This window comes from Lobosporangium transversale (genome assembly GCF_002105155.1).
Source record: "Lobosporangium transversale strain NRRL 3116 chromosome Unknown BCR41scaffold_10, whole genome shotgun sequence".
Classification (NCBI taxonomy): domain Eukaryota; kingdom Fungi; phylum Mortierellomycota; class Mortierellomycetes; order Mortierellales; family Mortierellaceae; genus Lobosporangium; species Lobosporangium transversale.
In genome coordinates this window covers 834833-852065 of record NW_019028988.1, presented here as the reverse complement: position 1 = coordinate 852065, position 17233 = coordinate 834833, and the positions used below count along the sequence as shown (strand labels likewise).

General features: G+C 40.3%; 3 protein-coding genes across 3 annotated transcripts; 1 reads left to right on the top strand and 2 right to left on the bottom strand.

Moving 5' to 3' along the window:
- Window positions 1-233: 233 nt before the first annotated feature.
- Window positions 234-3509, bottom strand: BCR41DRAFT_279365 (hypothetical protein; the record flags this gene model as incomplete). The annotated part of the gene is made up of 6 exons (XM_022020215.1): window positions 234-430; window positions 531-629; window positions 759-2400; window positions 2509-2696; window positions 2838-3189; window positions 3294-3509. Coding segments are annotated over 6 exons (2694 nt in total), but the record flags the coding sequence as incomplete, so codon positions are not given.
- A 610-nt stretch (window positions 3510-4119) lies between these two features.
- On the top strand, window positions 4120-6114 carry BCR41DRAFT_349896 (pyridoxal phosphate-dependent transferase). Its single transcript, XM_022023561.1, has 4 exons — window positions 4120-4826; window positions 5013-5130; window positions 5286-5428; window positions 5548-6114. Exons 1-4 carry the CDS (start codon window positions 4149-4151, stop codon window positions 6106-6108), a joined length of 1500 nt encoding a protein of 499 aa, XP_021883467.1. The 5' UTR covers window positions 4120-4148; the 3' UTR covers window positions 6109-6114.
- Window positions 6115-6593: 479 nt separating this feature from the next.
- Window positions 6594-6752, bottom strand: BCR41DRAFT_281496 (hypothetical protein; the record flags this gene model as incomplete). Its single annotated transcript, XM_022020237.1, has 1 exon — window positions 6594-6752. A coding segment is annotated over one exon (159 nt), but the record flags the coding sequence as incomplete, so codon positions are not given.
- Between the last annotated feature and the right edge of the window lie 10481 nt (window positions 6753-17233).

Below are 17233 nucleotides of genomic sequence, written 5' to 3'. Positions count from 1 at the left end.
AGATCCATCTTTAGTTTCTGTCGCATCCCTCCTTCTCCTCCTCCTTTCAAATCATCATCGATCGAGATTTGGACCATCACCTTCTGGAACAACTGAATCTGATGCTTCGGCATCTGACCTTCTGTCAAAGCCTCTGTCGATTGTAATGAATCCGTTTCAGGATTATAAACCAAGATTGGCTTGGGAGGAGATGATGTAGAATGCTCCGACCCTGATGATCCATCCGTAGTAGGAGTTGTCTTGGCCTTGGCGGTCGCGTAAACAATACCCTCAATACCATACTTAGGTACAAGAACAATGAATGCGTTTTTGAGAATACGAATTACGTAGCCTTCTTCTTCCTCAACCTTGTTCTTGAAGAACAAATGAGTGAAGAGTTCTACAGAGCTACGGCCCGCTTGCTGAGCCATACGATGACGATGGTTCAAAACTATATAGTCGTTACAAAAGACCATAAGTTTTTTTTTTTTTTTTTTTTTTTTTTTTTTAAGAAAGCTTAAATGTTTTTGATTTACAAAAGATTAATTTACCTGAGCAAAGTTCGTTCATATCCTCCTTATCAGTCAATTCGTGGCCATATGTGACGTTAGGGTCAATCGCAGCATGCAGTTGACGATGGACCATAACATCTTTTTTTTTTTTTTTTTTTTTTTTTTTTCAAAGTAAAAATAAGACAGAAAAACGCATAAATTGCGTGAGAACTTTAACAGTAACAAAAATCAAGTAAAATGTGGGACGAGGAAAAAAAAAAGTCTTACCGGAATAACGGCGGATAGGTGATGTGAAATGCGTGTAAATTTCAGTTGCAAGACCATAATGCCTAAAGTCAGGTACTGCTTTTGTGCCAGAGCAGAAATACAGCGCTTGCATCATACAACGTGTCGTCATGATCCTCAACAGTTTGTTGAAATATGGCTCCTCGGGTATCACAGCCTTATCCAACGAATCCGAAAGTGCTTTTGAAGTCGAATGGTCAATTGTAATACCCATCCGAGCCACTGCTTTCTCTAGTTTCTCGAAACTGGTCGCTGGTGGCGTAGGGTGACAGCGCAGCATGGCTGAATCCGGAAACTTTTCATAAATCTTTTGTGCCACTGAAATGTTGGCCAGTAACATGAATTCCTCTACCAAAGCATTTGTTTCCTTCAACTCCTTCATCTCTACGTCCACGGGATCTTGCGTATCGCGCTCCAGATTGAACCGGACCTCAGGGCTCGCCAACGTTAATGCTCCCATATCAAGACGCTTCTGTTTCAATTTTTTGGCTAGTTGGTTCAGAATTCGAATTCCTTTGGTCACATCGTCCTGCATACGCTCATCATCAATTCGATTCTGAGCCTCCTCATATGTAAGAGAAGCTTTAGAGGCGATCACACTCTTTGTAAACCGAACATTGACAATATCGGCCTCCGAGTTGAGTTCCCAGATACAGGAAAATGCCAGACGTTCGACATTGGACCGTAACGAGCACAAATTGGTTCCCAACAAACTGGGTAACATATCAATGCGCTTGTCCACCAAATAAACAGTTGTTCCACGACTGGCGGCTTCTTGATCCATTACGTTACCTGGCTTGACAAAATGAGTGACATCTGCAATATGTACTCCCACTTGATAGTTGCCATTAGTTAAAGGTAATACATGAAGAGCATCGTCGATATCAGTACAGCCAGGCGGGTCAATACTACAGATATTCAACATCCTAAAGTCCTCACGCCCTTGGAAGTCCTCAGGCTTGACTACCCAATTCTCTCCCTCCGGTGGTAATAGACTCAATATCTGTTTCGAAAATTCATGGAAAGGCACATCATGCTCCAAAAGCAAGACCTCAGTCTCTGTGGATCTGTCTCCTGCTTCACCCAGTGAGCGGACAAAATGTCCTATCGGATACCGAGATGTTTTTGGCCATGAATCAATTGAGACAATGATTCGTTGACCCAAAAGAGTGTGTGCCTGACGAGTCCTGAATCGGATTTTGGGGATCTTAGATTCCATCGCAAAGAACAAGACATTGATGGGAGCGCTTGATCCTGCTGGAGTATTTACTGTTTTGCGGTCAATAAACCCACAATATTGTCTCCAATTACGACGAATGATGCCAACAACCTTTCCGCACGGTTGAGGTGTATCTAAAGCTGATTCCTCGGGTGTTACTACTGCTGGTTTAGTAGCGTCCTCCATTGGTGTGTCTTGGTCTTGGTGTATATCTGATTCTGACCCATGGCCACTCTTCAAGTCCTTCTCTTCCTCCTTTTCCTCTTCCTCAGTGATGACAACTCCTGTTGGAGTCGTACGCCACTCTGATTTCGGTAACAACTCTACAGCAACAATGTCTCCATCCACCGCACGATTTAGATTCTCTCGTCCCACGATCAGGATTGTGTTTTCAACTCCATCAATCTTAGTGAAGATAGATCCCTACAATAGATATATCACAGAATAAAAAGGAGATTACTACAAACTTTCCACAAAGACTTCCGTTAATTTTTTTTTTTTTTTTTGTAATACCTCTAAATAATTGTGGCTGCTGATTCCTAGCTTTCCTTGATAGTACTTCCCGTTTTTGATCCCGTTCGATAAATGCACAGGTGAAAGATGCTCCATATATAATATCTGTTGCCCATCATCTAGTTCCTTTGCATCCGAGATCATGTCTAGTAATTCTGTATTATCTAATGCTTCCACATATCGCTTCACTATAGAAAGTCAAATAAATGAATAAATTAAGACAGCGTTTTTTTTTTTTTTTTTTTTTTTTTGCTTTTTGTTTTTTGTTTTTTTGTTTTTGAAACCAAGCACAAAACAATGGTTAAGCGAGTGTGTATATATTTTAATACCTGAAAACGCTTCAAGTCCATCTGCATTTGCTTTAGCTCGGTTAGCCGCGTCGTCGGTCAACATCACAACAGACACTTCAGGCTTCAGACCTTGCTCTCGAAGATGATTTCCATACCATTTGGTCGCCACACGAATCGCTCGGTCATTTCGATCATTAGGAGTTTCGTCTTTCACTTTCTCAATAAAAGTTTCTCGGTGATGTTCATTTGAAAACACATAAAATCTTTTTTCTTTGTTGCTAATAATATCTCGCATACGCTTATGGATCGGTAAGGACAGATGTTTGACCTCTTCTAAAACCGTCTGCAATACAATCACATTTGTGATCTGAGGTTTTTCCATGACATCGATCTTTGAAGAAGAAAGAAAGAAAGATCATTTAGCCCTTCATTTCATTCTTAGTAGTCATATGTGCTATTAACTGCTCACACACAAGTTATTATTATTATTATTACCTGGTTCATAAAGATGTTGGTATCGGGTATGAGATAGTGAGGCGAGGGTACAAGCTTGTTGATATTAGGGGTTGCACTGAGGATAGGTTCTGTGTGTTCACACTCCCTGCATGCCTCAGCGGAGCACCATATATCATCACGTAAGTAGTGCTCCTTGATCACCTTGAGCACCTTGCCAGATTTTGTCTTTTTTACAAACTGCTTTTGCCTGAGCATAGTGTCCTGTTATGGTGTTGTATGTGAAATGTAATGATATCAAGCAAAAGCACTGCACTAAGAGGGATGTTGTACTGTGTGTTATGTATGTTTGCTGACAAATAACCTTCTCTCTAGCAACCTGGTAAAAAAAAAAAAAAAAAAAAAAAAAAAAAGAAAAAAGAGGAGAGAAGAGTTGAATGGAAATGGGCTTGCCATGTCTTTCTTTTTTTTTTTTTTTTTTTTTTTTTTTAAATAGATGTGGCTGAGTGTTTGTTTTATGTTAGTTGAATGGATTGTTTCATCAATTCATACTCCTGCAATCTTATCAGATGAATATGAGAATTAAATATGACACGTCCTCCTTTCTATCTGAAGTGACCTTGATCAATTAGACATCATATTGTTCCTGATTGACCGTTGTAGATTCTTTTGGGTTGTACCGTTGTAGCGCGTGTGGAGAGAGATAAGCATTTGACAGACAGAAAGCACCCTTGCTCACGCTCCTGTGTTCACTTCATCCCTTCTAACTCTCGTTCTCTCCACTTTACTCCTTTCTTTCCCATCGTCGTCCTTTTTGTCTTTTTCTTCTCTTTTATTCATTCATTCATTCCTCATTTGTTCTCTAACCAAAAAAAAAAAAAAAAAAAAAAAAAAAAAATGCCATCGCGAATCGAACACCAACTTCAGACACTTCTTGAGTCACGCAAGAAGAGATCACTTCTTCGCAAACTAGTTGTCATCCCTGAATCTTCGACTGATTTTTCCTCCAATGATTTCCTTGGCCTAGCTCGCAATCCTGCTCTCGGTTCCCGATTCCTGAAAGAACTTGAATCCTTTCCCTCACACAAACCACCTCTGGGTTCCACAGGTTCTCGCCTTCTCGATGGCAACTCCAAATATGCTGAAGATCTAGAACAGATGATCGCTCGTTTTCATCATGCGGAAGCTGCCTTGATTTTCAACTCTGGTTTTGATGCTAATGTAGGCTTCTTCAGCAGTGTACCTCAACCGGGCGATGTGATCCTCTATGATGAATACATTCATGCTTCGGTTCATGATGGTATGAAGGTCACCCGTGCTACTCTCAAACAGCCTTTTCTGCACAACAACCTGGGCCACCTTGCAGAATTACTTCATTCAGTGCGACAAGAGGATGACAAAGGTCAACAAGGACTTGCTCAATCATCATCATCAAAGCCATTGCCATTAAAGAAGCAAAAGAGGAATATCTTTGTGGCTGTGGAGAGCGTCTACTCAATGGACGGAGACACTGCGCCATTGAAGGAGATCGTTGATCTACTTGAATTATATGATGCATATCTCATCGTTGACGAGGTAACGACTACTTAGTCCATTAATCTTTTATTTTTTCTCACCATCACTTTTTTTTATGGGGTTCATGGAGAAATGAAAAGAAATGATAGTCACTCTACGCCTTCTCCAGATTTTTCAAACTCCAACTCAATCAAATCAATTTTTTTTTAAAAAAAAATAAAAAAATAAAAAAATAAAAAAATCTAGGCCCACGCAACTGGTGTGTATGGACAGAACGGACGAGGACTCGTGAATGAGATGGGCTTGGAAAACAAGATCTTTGCTAGACTTCATACCTTCAGCAAGGCCCTTGCAAGCAATGGGGGTAAGGAAAAATTATTATCAATTACCACTCCGTCAATCAGCGTTCACCCCGAGTAACGTTTGATGAATGATGGAAGCAAAGCTTTTTTATATAACAGCTTGATTCACAGATAACCCTATTTCATCTCTCTTTTATATTTCTTAATACAACCCTAGCCGCTTTGGTGGGACCGAAGATTCTAAAGGAGTATCTGATCAACTATGCGCGTCCTCTAATCTACTCCACCTTCACATCCTTCAGTAACTTAGCCAGTATCAAATCCGCTTACGAAATGCTCATCTATGGAGAGACAGTCGAGGTATTTTTTTTACTCGTTCTTTATTATCTTTATTACCAAAGTTTGTATATTATGTTGTCTATTCTCAACACTAATTCGTCTTTTTCTTCTTTTCGTTTCTTTCTTTCCAAAACAAAAAGTTGGTTGAAAAAGTTCGTGGGTTAATTACCTATTTCCGATCCAACATTCAACTTCCAGACCATATGCTCTTGCCCTCAACCTCTCCAATCCAGGGTATCGTCATCCACGGTAATGCTAAAGTTAATGCACTCTCTCAACAGCTCATTCAGGCTGGTCTTAATGTCAAGCCTATTCGTTTTCCTACAGTGCCTCGGGGAAAAGAGCGTGTTCGTATCTGTCTCCATAGTCATAACACTCTCCAACAGGTCGACCAATTGATTCAGATTGTCCAAGCATGGATGTCGCAACAACAGGACATCTCTACTACAACTGTCAATACTCCCACTCTTTTTGAAACCGATTCATCAACATCACCATCAATGCTATCTACAACATCAACAGCGACAAAACCAACTTGCAGTCCAACTTCAATTTCTGTATCGAAAGTGGAACTAGAAGCAGACTTGGCACCATCATCATCATCACAGTCATCTCCGCCTTCATCTACCTCATCTACACTCTCATTATCTACACTTTCTGCCACTACTAAATCCCTATCCCACATTCCATCCAAACTGTAATAACCAAATAAAAATAATAGAATATCAATTCGCCTTCTCTATTATCGTTTTGACCTTTTTTACAAACAAAATCTACACGCATATACATTAACAAATAACTTCAGAAACTTTATTAGAATACTTTTTTTCTTTTTTTTTTTTGGTACATTCAGTACAAGACATGGGAAGGGTGTTTGGTGATTATAATTGTGATGAAAAGAGGCAGATAATAAAAAGAAAAAGAATATCTCATGAGTGTAAAGATAGTAAAATAGAGAGAACAAGCTAATTGCTAAATTAAAATAATTAAAAAGAACAGAGAAAGAGAAAAATAAAAATAAAAGATGCATTATGATCCCTTTGTCTGTCTTTCTTGTCCGCCCGCATTTTATACTTGTACCATTTCACTCGCTTTGACTTTTCTTTTTTTTTTTTTTTTTTTTTTTTTTTTTTTTTTAAACCGCCCGTGGAGCAAACTCAGATCGAACAACTCGGCCCATACGATGCACACGAAGATGGCGACGCATATTACTCTGTACCGAGAATTGTCGTCCACATCCCTCCTCCGAGCATTTGAATGGTCGCTCGCCTGTGTGCGAGTATGTGTGGATCCGAAGTGAGCTTGGTCGGCTGAACCGTTTTTGACAGTATTGACACTGGTATCGGCTCGAAGCCGTTGTCACCTCCATACCTGCCATGATCGCTCGTGACCGCGAAAGATACGGGCCACGCCTTTTAGTGGTGGTACTACTTGGTATTGATGATGACACTTGCATATTGGGGAGAAGTGGGCGATCGGCCGCTATTCCTGGTCCTGAGGCTTGGTAAGGGGCATCAGGTATGGGATGCTGCTGCTGATGCGGCTGATACTGAGAGTAGTACTGACCATGCCCAGGATGCTGGGAGCGTATATTGGCAAGATGGTGAAGAGGTGGCGGGTAGGGCTGAGCATGAGCAGAGACATGCTGATGAGAAAGAAACGCCGAATAGTCTTCATGAGGATGTTGCTTCGTAGATAACGGTGGTGACCCATCGTAGGAATGTGCCTGGGGATGGCTGTAATGGTGGGGGTGAGAATGATGGTGACCAGGAGAAGGTTGTGACGAATGGCTACGACGATCAGACTCAGGAGTGGCTCCAGAATCGTAATCGCATGGACACACATCTGTCTGCGCCCGGCGATGTATGATTTGCCTTTCCTTAAGCTTTTCATCATACTCCTGCTCCTCCGATCCTTCCTCGTCATCTTCTGTTAGATCTTCAAGATTGTCTTCGTGATGGCGCCCTTCTTCATGGTATAGCGTCATGTGACGCTCCTGTCTTAGGCCCGAACTAACCAGCTGTAGATCAGGCTCCGAAATAGACGAGCGAATGCTTCGACGAGAACCTCTCCATTGAGACGAAGAAACCGACTGTTGCGCAGATGAGCGTCCTTTGCCGTCGTCCTCGATCATTTCTGCACCTTCTCTAGGACTACATCCAGAGTTTGGATCATTCCAATCTCTATGATGGCCACTGTTTGCTTCAGCACTATATCCAGCTGCGTCCACCTGCTGATGTCCCTGTGAACTAGGTCGAACGTGGCCACGGATGTGATTAGCGTAGTCATGGCCGGTTCCCTTCGAAGGTCTATCTTGAGGTGACGGTGGATAGCCTAAAGGCTGATTGCGAGAAGGAGGTTGAGATAACAACGGCGTCTTAGATGGTGAGTGATTTGTATCTTTCGTGAGACTATAATGGTCATCCGTATCACTCGAAGGTGAGGCAAACGATCGATCAGGATGAACAGGGTTATAGTATGGGTGGGAAGTATTCCGCTCAGCTCGTGCTGCTAGTCCATGAGGTTGGGGCCCCGGTTGCCTTGAAGGCATTGGTCCCTCTTCAGAGGGACCAGAAGGCGAAGAATTGGTCAAAGCAAAATGCTGTCGGCCAAGTGGATGCGACTGCTCTGGGTCAGGCTGTCGGTTTTGGTTGGATGAATACACCGAAGCTTGCATAGCTGTCGGGTGCTCAAAAGTTTTATGGTCCGATTCGCGGACAGGGTCATACAATGGCGGCGGATGCTGCTGTTGCTGAAGTGTGGGGTGGGGGAGATGACGGGGGGAACGGGGTGCAACACTAGGCTGCTGGCGGGAAGAAGACAGATTTAGGGAAGAGGGCATGGTGTTCACGCCGAGGGGACTTGGTGGAGACATTGATTCATGTCTTTGACCCTGTCCGTGATGGAATGGCACTGGTCTAGGGTCACTATACCGTGAGGGTTCGCAGTATGTCTCCTTCGACCAGTCGTGTGCCATGCTTCGTTGTCCTTCTGATACCTCCTGAGGAGCATCTGCCGTCGTCTGAGGAGGCGTTGGTGGCAAAGGAGAGTATGCATGGCCAGAAGGGTGTTGTTGATTGTGTGATGCATTAAATTTTGATGGCAAAATCGGGGAAGATGAAACACATACTCGATTTTCGGTTTGGTTCGAAAAAGTATTCGACGAAGGCGACTGTGCTCGGTATCCTTGTTCAACGTCGGGGAACTTCACTGGCCGTTGGGATACGTTGATCGAGTTTTGATAATGATGGGGGTTGAGATCATGAGCTTGGTTGTGATCATAATGATGGTGATGATGAGGCTCCGGCCCATATGAACGCGATCCATTCATGCTCCTTCTTGCTGGAGGCTCTTCAAAATGCCGGAGTGGTGAAGGATGCAGATGATGTTTGTAGTTCAGGGAGGTCTCTGGGTTACTTTGCCTACTGTAAGATGGGGAAACTCGCAAAGGGTTGTTTGGTGCTGGCTGGATGAGACCTCCGTGTGGTGGGTGTGCTGGATCACTATGCGCTCGACCCATCCGCTCAACGTAGTCTACAATGAGAGAATGGCGGTCTGCACCCAAGTCTCCGTGATCTTCACGCATACCTCGTGAACCATAATTTGATCCTCCTCTCCATTTAGGATCACAAATACTTGTAGCAGCAGCTCTATTTGTGACGACAAGCATAGCATCTGTCGTTAGGGGTGTGGATACAGCTGTTGCGGTCGAAATGGAAGGAGATGGCGATGCTGACGATGATGAAGACGAGATAGAAGGATCAAATGGAGACATCCTTGACTGAGATCGATAAGGGTGTACATACTGTTGTGAAGCAGGCTGGGTTGAGGTATGCATGTTAGAGTGAGATGACCATGCTGGGGTCGCCGTGGATCCGGAGCTCCGCGGATCATTCTCGCTGTAGTAGGACGATCCTGGAGATCCACGTGGCGAGGGCGAGTGACTAGATAACTTTGCTGTGTCCATATCAGATGGTGCAGACTCAGAGCTGACATGAGATGGAGGCGGAAGGTAGTGACCATCATCCCTTGCGATCCTATTAGTGTAACTAGAGTGTGTGAAAGAATGTTTTTCTCGAGAAACCAGAGGTTTAGACCCAGAGGCAGTGATAGATGAGAGTGGGATCGCATCCCCATTGCAATCGTCTTCCTGTGGGTGTGGTGGATGGAGAGGCTCGTACGGCGGGTGAGGATGATGCTGTGTTTTATGATATTGTGGAGTGTTGCGTTGTGGATGTGGATCTTCTATAGCACTCATGTTGTTATGCCTTTGTCCCTCAATCTTTTGATGATAATGATGATAGCGATGGCCATGATGACTTTCAGTGAGGGTTAGCGGCATGAGTAGAGATGGAGAAGGCGGCACTGAATGGATGTCGTTTATATGACCTATGACAGGATTGGAGTCAAGTAGATGATGGATAGATGGCAGCATGGTGTGCCAAAGTGTCACACAATTTATACTTTGGTCCTTGACTCAAAATGTAGGCCAATGGTAAGACGACAGATGGAAAATACTTTGGGATGCTCCAACAAAATCAAGAGTCCTCTCTATGACTCTGTGGATATACGATGGATTTACGTCGCTGCCCTTAGAATATATCACAGTTGGTAAGTAAACTAAGTTTGAAAATGGTCGATGGGATTTATATCTAAAAGGTGGTGAAGACAGAGGACGAAAGACGGACCCCATGTAAGTTGATTAGTAACGTTGAAAAAGAGTTATAAAAGGGTTTGATCTATATGCTTCATGAAGGTTGAAGAAGCCATAATATATCTTATTGCTGATATATTTGTATTGATTTCTGATGATGGGAGTTTACTGACGGAAAAAAACTTTTGACGATGAGAGACAATAGTAAACCTTAGGTGAGCCTTAGAACAAAGCCCATATTACATGTTATTAATAACAGGGATACGATCGATCTGATCGAGAAGATTGAAGAAGTGAAGTTTAACAATATGTAGAAAGATGCTGTGGAAGATACATCTTATGGGCAAACAATAACCCAAATAAGCATATTTCAATTGTGCGATTGTTGTCAGCTCTGATGAGCTATCTAAATATCGTTTTCGCCTTTTTTCCCCTGTCTGTCTAATATACCAAGAAATAAAAATAAAATGATGCAGGTGATATGCACGCCAACAGAGTAAGGAAATAATACAGGATGCAATATTTGAGAGGATGGTTCATCAGATAAATAAGCACTAGGAAACAAGAGGATGAATGTAGATTATTCGTACAAGGATGAGACAAAAAAACCCCCCAAAGAGCTGTTCCTGAGATTGGATATGAATAGACTGCTGGATGTTTTGTTTTTCTGTCCATTGGTTGCTATTATGATTCCTACAATAAAGGAATGCCTATCCACTTTACTATCTACTTTGGATAGATACCCTGAATGATATATTTTCATCCGAGATGAAAATATTAAAAAGAATGAGATTGATAGGGTTCGTTATTATGACTACAAGATCCTTGTTGGTCTCTTACATTGAAAGCACTCTTAAAATTAAAATGAAATAAAGATGGAAAAGGAGAAGGAAACGTAGAACAAGGAGATGAGAATGTGCGTGCGCGCCTATGCATATGATGAATGGATGTGAATGCATGGTCGACCATGTGTGAGAATATCTGCCCAAAGGTGCAAGGGACTGGGCATGGCTAAATTGGCTGACGAAATCCAGCTGTATTAAAAAGAGAGGACCATGTTTTAGGAGGGTAAGATGCAGCTGTGGAGGGGAACAGGAAGAAAAAAAAAATGGAGGGAGAGTCGGTGGAGAAATTAAAAGAGAAATGGATGACCAAAGAAAAATTCACTCTTTTATTCTGTGTTTGTGAAAAAAAAAAAAAAAAAAAAAAGATGTGCTCTAGACCCAAGCTCAAACGACCAAGGGTTCTTAGGAAAAAGAGAGCATTGTGAACAACCGGGGACCAATTGTGAACGGGACACAAATATGCTGGAAGCAGGAAGAGAAGGGGAGAGGGGCGTGCACGGTTGAATGATGGTCTAGAGAGTTGATGTTGATAAGGATGCTGTTGCTGATGCTACTTGGGCTACTCTGCGATGCGAAAATACAATGTCAGAAGAAATGAAAGGATAGAATGCGGCGAGTAAGTGAAGCGGATAGAGTAGCAAGAGGGAAAAGAGCAGCAAGAATGACCAATGAGTGTTGAAAGAAAGAAATTGGGATCGAACGAATGAATGGTGCGCTAAATGTATCAAATAAAGTAATCACGCTGAATATTGAATGAATAAGCCTCTATGGCAAGTAACAAAGGCTTCAGTAGGATCTCATCTTTTACAAAGGAAAGAGAAACGCTGCAGAATAGTGATGGCTGTGGTGGAGAGCTGATGGTGAGCATGTGTTTGTCTGTGTGAGTAAATTATAGTTTGTGGGTCAGGAAAAGAAGTAATCCAGCTTTTTAGGAGGCATCCTGGCTGTCTGCTTCGACGACTATTGTCCAGAATATCTAATATTTATACATTGAGTCTCTTTTCAGGACTGGAGTGGATGGCTGAGAAGTCACCTACCCCTTTGTTCATCCCTCTCAGCAACAATCACTGTGACAAGGATGGAAATAAAGAATAAAACTAAAATCAAAATGACGAGAAGGAACGATTGATGATGGCAAAAGATTAAGCCCGGATAGATGAGGCTAGCTGAGAATTGAAAAGGGAGAAGGAAAGGCGGGAAGCAAAAGGAAGAGAGGAAAAGGAAGAAGGAAGAAAAGAGAGAGGAAGAAAGAAGAGAAAGTAAGTGAGAAGCTGAGATAAAAGAGAATAGACAGGACAGGGCAGGGCAAGAAATAAAAGAGACAAGAACTGGGTATCGCCCATATTTTTTGGGCCAATAGGTGCACTAGCATTGGTTTTATAATAAAAATAAAATACATCTTAATATTCACAAATATTCGCACACAAACCTCCCAACCCGCCTCACGCGCAGACACCTACACAAACACAGAGTGGAGCGAAGGAGAATCGATTGGTCGCCGATTGTATCGACACCCGATTCAATACATGGATGGTATTCTATAGAAGAAAAAAAGATTAAGAAATAAGAAGAGTAAATATACATTCATATATACATATATGTATATGTATATGAGATATTTCCTCACCTTCGTGGCCTTGCCTTGTCTTTCCTGTGTGCCTGTCTGCACGTCTACCTTCATCTCTTTCTGATGAATACACTTGACATCCTCTAGTCAAAAAGCTGTATTCAATAGCTATTTATGCAGCTTGTATATCCAATTCAATTCAAATAGGTCCGGTCTTTGTATACAAATACATGCTTAACGACAACTCGCTCCAAAGAAACAAGAAAGTAGTAAAAGAAAAGAAAAGAAAAGAAAACAAGCAATCGATTGCTCCAATGATCGGCTTTATTTTCATTATTGTCAACACTATCACGCCCCACGCGTTTCCATTTACTGCACAAATGTTTATAAGACGATCCTATTCTCTTCTATTTAATCTGCAAACACATTTATACAAACGAAACAGACAAAATCCTGCATGTTTTTCCAAGCTATTGTGTGTATATATTATTCATTTATATATTCATCCATAGCTGTAAACGCGATAGGCGGACTAAAAAATAAAAAAAAAGTGTTTCTTGTATATATTCCTGTTTGGATAAAGCACATAAAAACACAAAAATACTCGCCTTGCATACCGACATTTGCGAACTTTCCTTGGTTTCTGTTTGCTGTCCTAGACATTTGTCCAACAGTAAGGAAAGTAGAGAAGAAGTCGATGTGAGCACCTATTAACTCAAGTCAATCAAAGCGAAAGAGTAAAATAAAGCCATTAAATGCTTATTGTATATATATTAAATAGACTATTTATGAGCTATGATATTTTTGCAGAAGCGGCCTCGGCTTTCTACCCAGGAACGGACCATGCAAACATGTCACAAAAAGAGAGGAAACCTATTTTTTATAATAAATATTTTTGACTGTATAAAATATAAGATTGGTAGATTGAACAGAGTCTGCACTTTCGTAAAAAAAAAAAAAAAAAAAGTTTAATGATCAATATATATATTTCATAGAGCGATTCCTATCTTTTTAGCTTCCTCCAAGGACATTAGCAGGAAGTAGAGAATTTGTTTTCCCCAGTTTATATTCCACAGTGCTGGAACAACGAAAAAAGAGATCGTCATTCTATTGTTATTAATCTGCATGTCCAGACAGACAATGCTCGGCAACATCTTTTTGGTCAATCTCTCTTTTTGCCTCCCGACACTCATTCCATCTCACCCCATCTCGTGTTTATGTGCATGTTTGTGTATTCGTGCAAACGCATGACTGAAATAAATAGAGCACATTAGTCTCAAAAACGGAAAAGGCTTTATTTTGAGCGGTTGCGAATTTTTTGTGTAAGATATGGATTTTGGGGAAGATCTGCAGAAATTGCCGAAAAATAAAAATAAAGAAGTAAAATATAATAAATAAAAAAGAAACTGAAAAAGGAGAAATCTGCGACAAAGCGAGAAACCAGTCCAAAATAGAGATCGATCGTCCACTGTTGACGATACACTTTGATCAACTTTTTTTTTTTTCTTATCAAATCATTCTTACCACAACATGTATGTATATATAATAAATAGAAGAGGAAGAGGACAGACTAAGGGAGATGAAGAAAAAAAAAAAAAAAAAGACGGAAGAGCAATGGGCGTGTGAGAACAGCAAACCAGGGATGATCAATTAAAAGTTGATGTGCAATTGCAGAAGGTAATTCATCTTCTGTTTGTCACACAAGACAACTTCTTCATTCAAAGGAAAAAGACAGGGATCCATGTTATACATGTATATATATATTTACCCAGGGCTAAGGGTCTGGGTGCACATGAACTTGTATATATGTATATAAATATGTATAAATATGTATAAATATATATGTATATATTTGGTATATTTATATATATATATATATATATTTGTATACATTTATTACAGTTGGAATAAATGGACAGAGTGTGCTGAAATTCTCACAACAAAGACTACAGCATGAATTAACATGTTTACAAACAAAAAATAAAATAAGATTCACCGACCAAAGATCTACTTTGCAGCCGTGAATCCCCTCTTGATTCACATATACTCACGCACGCACACATGTCCAGGAATGGAGATCTTTCAAAAAACATAAAAACGAGTACCCTCCCAGTACCTGCCAAACTGATAGACACGAAGGTGTTCATTATCTTGGTCAATCAAAGTCTCATTTTTCATTCTTCGAGCACCAGTGTGCCGTCCCAAATTATGCAAAATAATAATGGCTCGGACTAAACTGCGGAATATTGGATCCTGTAACATTTGAAAAGAAAACAACCTGTCAACCCCCTGCTGCATTGCATATCGCTGTACATTTATATAACATATTTTATATTTTAAATATTCTACCTATTCATCTATTCTTATTGTTATCATCCTTTCTTTCTTTTCTTTTTTATTTTTGGGTGCACAGAATTGCCAGATTACGAAAGACTGGGATGGGCTCCACTCAGATGATGGTCTATATCTCTTTGATTACAGATTTTGTCGCATAATGAGCAGTCGCGATATACGGTCCTAAAATTGACGAGAACACTTTTTAATACGTAGAAGACAATAAACCGTTCATGTAAAGAAAGAATGGAGACGATCCAGACCCTTTTCTCCTAAAGGTTATCTTCGTCTACTGCGTGTCAAAATGATCAGCAGTTGTACGAAAGTTCTATTGAGACAAGGAATAACAAAAGCAAGTATTCCTCGTCAAAGCTTTTGTTTCCCTATTACGCCCAAGCCATTTATATGAATCCAAATAGCCTTTTTGCTTTTTTTTTTTTTTTTTTTTTTTTTTTTTCAATATTCCATATTTCAATGTCATAACCTTGTGTACATATTTTCACTTTTTTTTTATGTGGCCAGTGACGCATGCCCCCTTTGAATGCGCGACAGTCCATGGAGCCCACTTCTGAAAAAAAAAGTACTCGATCAATGTTTGTGTGAGAAGAAAATGGGAAATAAAAAAATTCCATTTTTCAGTTTCATGTCCGTCAACCTTGTCTCTGAACCGGTTTGACTTTTTTTTTTTTCCCCCAATAATTGACAAAAAAAAAGGTTTGCCCGCCTTTTCCACCTTTCCACCACTTTTCTCTGCTCTCCTCCCATCTCTCCTATCCATCTTCATGTACGCAATAATCATCTCAACGCCCACCACAATGCCTGTCGATCACCTTCCTTCCCTGATTGATTATTGGGGGTTGTCTTGCATGAATACTTGAATAATCTTGTAATATAAATATAATAGGTATATTGTATATACAATGGTTGCTTCTTTCAGATCATTGTTAGATCCTTCTTGTTTGGATTTTTTCATCATCTCACCATTTGAGCCATTTCTTTCTTCACGATCAATCTTTGTTTTTTATTTGGCTTTGTGTTTGGTTTGAAATTGGATTACATTATCGGGAAAAAAAAAAAAAAAAATCAAATGCTAGACTGCCGTGCAGACCTTTTTTTTTTTTTTTTTTTACAAAGAAGGTCTAGATTATTGTTCATAAAAGGCTGTTGATTAATGTGTGTGCACATACTTTCTCCTAGTAGACATGAAAATTTCTAATCATTATTTATCCGGACACGCGTGGCAATGCACGCGTAAAAAAAACCCATAGAAGCAACCTAAAAATACCCTCACCAAAGATAGTCTGATGGTGTTAGCCTCTGCCTACTTTTACTTTTATTCAATCATTTTGGGTATTCTTTTTGCGGCTTTCTGAAGACAGAAAAAGAAACGTGTGTTCCTGCTATGCATGAACGTATTTAGCAAAATGATGTTGGGTATACATGTTAACACGCATGATCTTGAACGGTAGTAAGATTGAAGAGTCGAGAATAGGAGGGTCTATTGAGGTCAGGACGCTAATCCCTAACAATGGAGTGAGTGTTTTTTTTACGCCTGCAGAATAGGGGGACTTGCTCAGTAAGGCATTTAGTTCACATCACACATTGCATATGCTTTCCGTAGATCAGATCCATTGTACAATATAAATATATTTACATAGTATATAAAGTTGTTTATATATTATACTTATATACAAATACATTCTATCTTCGCATGTGGTTACATCCTGGATCTTCTTATCTGAATCTAGTGCTCACCCAATCGATAATGACATTGCCAAACATCAAACAAAGGCCTCAATTATACCGCTTTATCATTGGTCCTCTTCCTCATATGCCCTGTACTTGTACACGGAAGCTCTCACAGAAAATGTTTTTTTTCTCTAGTAGGAGCAACTTTTGTGCGGCATCTACATCATCTACATATAGACAATATCGACATTTTGGGTTGGTTCTAAACTAGGAATGATTGTTTACGCCAGAGTAACATGACAAGATAAAAAGTGGCTATAGTCAGCATATGCTGCGTATCATTTTTTATTTTTTATTTTTACGAAGCATTAAACAAGTCTAAGCAAGAAGCACGTACATTAGCGCTTCGCGTCCTTTATTTCTTTTTTATTATTATTATTTTTTGCTTACATCTTTAGAAAAATTCAGGCTACCAATAGCTTACGCGCAAGTTTTCTTTCTCATTATCTCTCTATAATTTGATTTGAAACAAGTCGACAAAAGGCGGTCTAGTTATTCTCCTAAGAGGTCTAGTATATATTTCCTTTGGCTCTGGCTATTTCACATACGCGTCATGCACCATTCTTTTTTATTCTTGTTATGGTATCATTGGACTAGAAAGAATCTGTTTTCAGCTAAATTACAAAGATATCAAAGCAACCCCATGAACGTCCTTTCTTGCAATTCCCCCCTTTTTT